This window comes from Penaeus monodon, chromosome 33 (assembly GCF_015228065.2).
Source record: "Penaeus monodon isolate SGIC_2016 chromosome 33, NSTDA_Pmon_1, whole genome shotgun sequence".
Taxonomy (NCBI): Eukaryota; Metazoa; Arthropoda; class Malacostraca; order Decapoda; family Penaeidae; genus Penaeus; species Penaeus monodon.
This window is the reverse complement of record NC_051418.1, coordinates 6,314,178-6,315,641: the sequence shown is the minus strand read 5'-3', so window position 1 is coordinate 6,315,641 and position 1,464 is coordinate 6,314,178. Positions and strand designations below refer to the sequence as shown.

General features: G+C 46.7%; 1 protein-coding gene across 1 annotated transcript; it reads right to left on the bottom strand.

The window, feature by feature from the left end:
• Nucleotides 1-50: 50 nt before the first annotated feature.
• Nucleotides 51-1,016, bottom strand: LOC119593881. The gene is made up of 2 exons (XM_037942907.1): nucleotides 368-1,016; nucleotides 51-220 (listed from the first exon to the last, which is right to left on the bottom strand). Exons 1-2 carry the CDS (start codon nucleotides 951-953, stop codon nucleotides 183-185), a joined length of 624 nt encoding a protein of 207 aa, XP_037798835.1. The 5' UTR covers nucleotides 954-1,016; the 3' UTR covers nucleotides 51-182.
• Nucleotides 1,017-1,464: the final 448 nt, after the last annotated feature.

Sequence of the window (1,464 nt, the reverse complement as noted above, 5' to 3'; positions counted from 1 at the left end):
GATGCAAATGACTAATGAAATAATGAAACACACATACCATTAGTATAATATAATGATCCATAACAAAACGGAAGAATTAGCGAATAAATGGAATTAAATAATCATGGGAGACAAGGCGATGAAGTGATATGTCAGCGACCCGTCAGGAAGGTCCTTGGCGCAGGGTTTGGGGAAAGGCGCTGCTACACAGGGGCAGGGGAGCCCGTCGCCCACGCGTCCTCTGGAACCAAAGGATAACACGTCATATGCAGAAAATTAACGAATGAATATGCCGTTGAAGTATCTTGCTTACTATTGTTTATGATGTGAGATTTGACATAAAATACATAAAATGAAAAATATATAAATATTTGTGCACAAAGCTTACCTGAGTACCCATAGCCGGCGTTGACATCGTATGCAGCCAGAGTCTGTTGCATCATGGATATGTTGCATCCTCTCATAGCCATCTCCATCTTTAAGTTCTTAATTTCCTCTTCTGTTTTCCTAATACCAAGCCTCGTCTGCATTTCCTCCCGCTCATCCTTATCCCTCTTCTTCTTCTGCTTTATCGCCAGCTGCCTGCGTTTCTCCAGCACGGGGTCGTCTTGTTTCGGCCAGTCGTACATCTTGACTTTGCGTCGTCTGTCGCCGCTCGAGCCGGAGGGGGACGGCGAGGGGGAGAGGCCGCCTCCCAGCGCCGGAGCTTCCAAGTAGTTGTCTGTGCCAAAAGTAAGTGCCTCCGACGCTTGATATAGACTCGCCTCCTCAGCGGTCGGCTGCCCGAACGGATAAGACTGGTCGTCATAGGAGGCCGAATGGAGGCTTTGCGCGTTCTCCGCTGTGCCATGAGGCCACATCTCAGGCTCGTGAAGAGAGGCGTTATAACCGCCATTCTGCTCGTAATACTTAGAAACAGAATAATCGTCCTGACCAAAACCACTGTAGTAGCCTCCTTCGTAAGCTGGCTCCATGCTTAACAAAAGCGAGAGGGCAGATCAGATAGTACTTCTTTAGGCTGGTGTCCAATCCATCTGTGGTGCAAGTCACCCGAAAAGCCTCTTTTTAACGCACGGGGACCATTGTTTCTACGAAGTTCGAAGGCTTTCTGTTAATGTCGACGTTTGGTTTCCTCGACCCCGCCCCATCGCGTCAACAGTAAACCCTTGGGACCCACCGGTCTCGACAACGATCCTTATCCTGTCCAGCGGCCATTCACCTGCCGCCGGGCCTGACGCTTCTCGACGTGTCTGAAGCATCGTGTTTGTTTGTTTTTATTATACTACCATGTCCTTGTGCGTTTGTATAGATGTTTTCCTGTCCATGTATATTCATAATACTTGTGTAAATGTGTGTCAAAAGGAAAAAGAACACACTAATGCGCATTTCTTTATAAACATTCATAGAATGCGTATGAACGTGCCTGACAAAGTACTCTACACTATTCAAATAATGATAAAATAGTTATGATTATTGTCACTGTCA

Coding starts and splice junctions, on each gene's coding strand:
- LOC119593881 (XM_037942907.1), bottom strand. CDS start 953: ATGGAGCCAGCTTACGAAGGAGGCTACTACAGTGGTTTTGGTCAGGAC. Junction 221..367: donor CGCCGGCTATGGGTACTCAG/GTAAGCTTTGTG, acceptor CTTTGGTTCCAG/AGGACGCGTGGGCGACGGGC.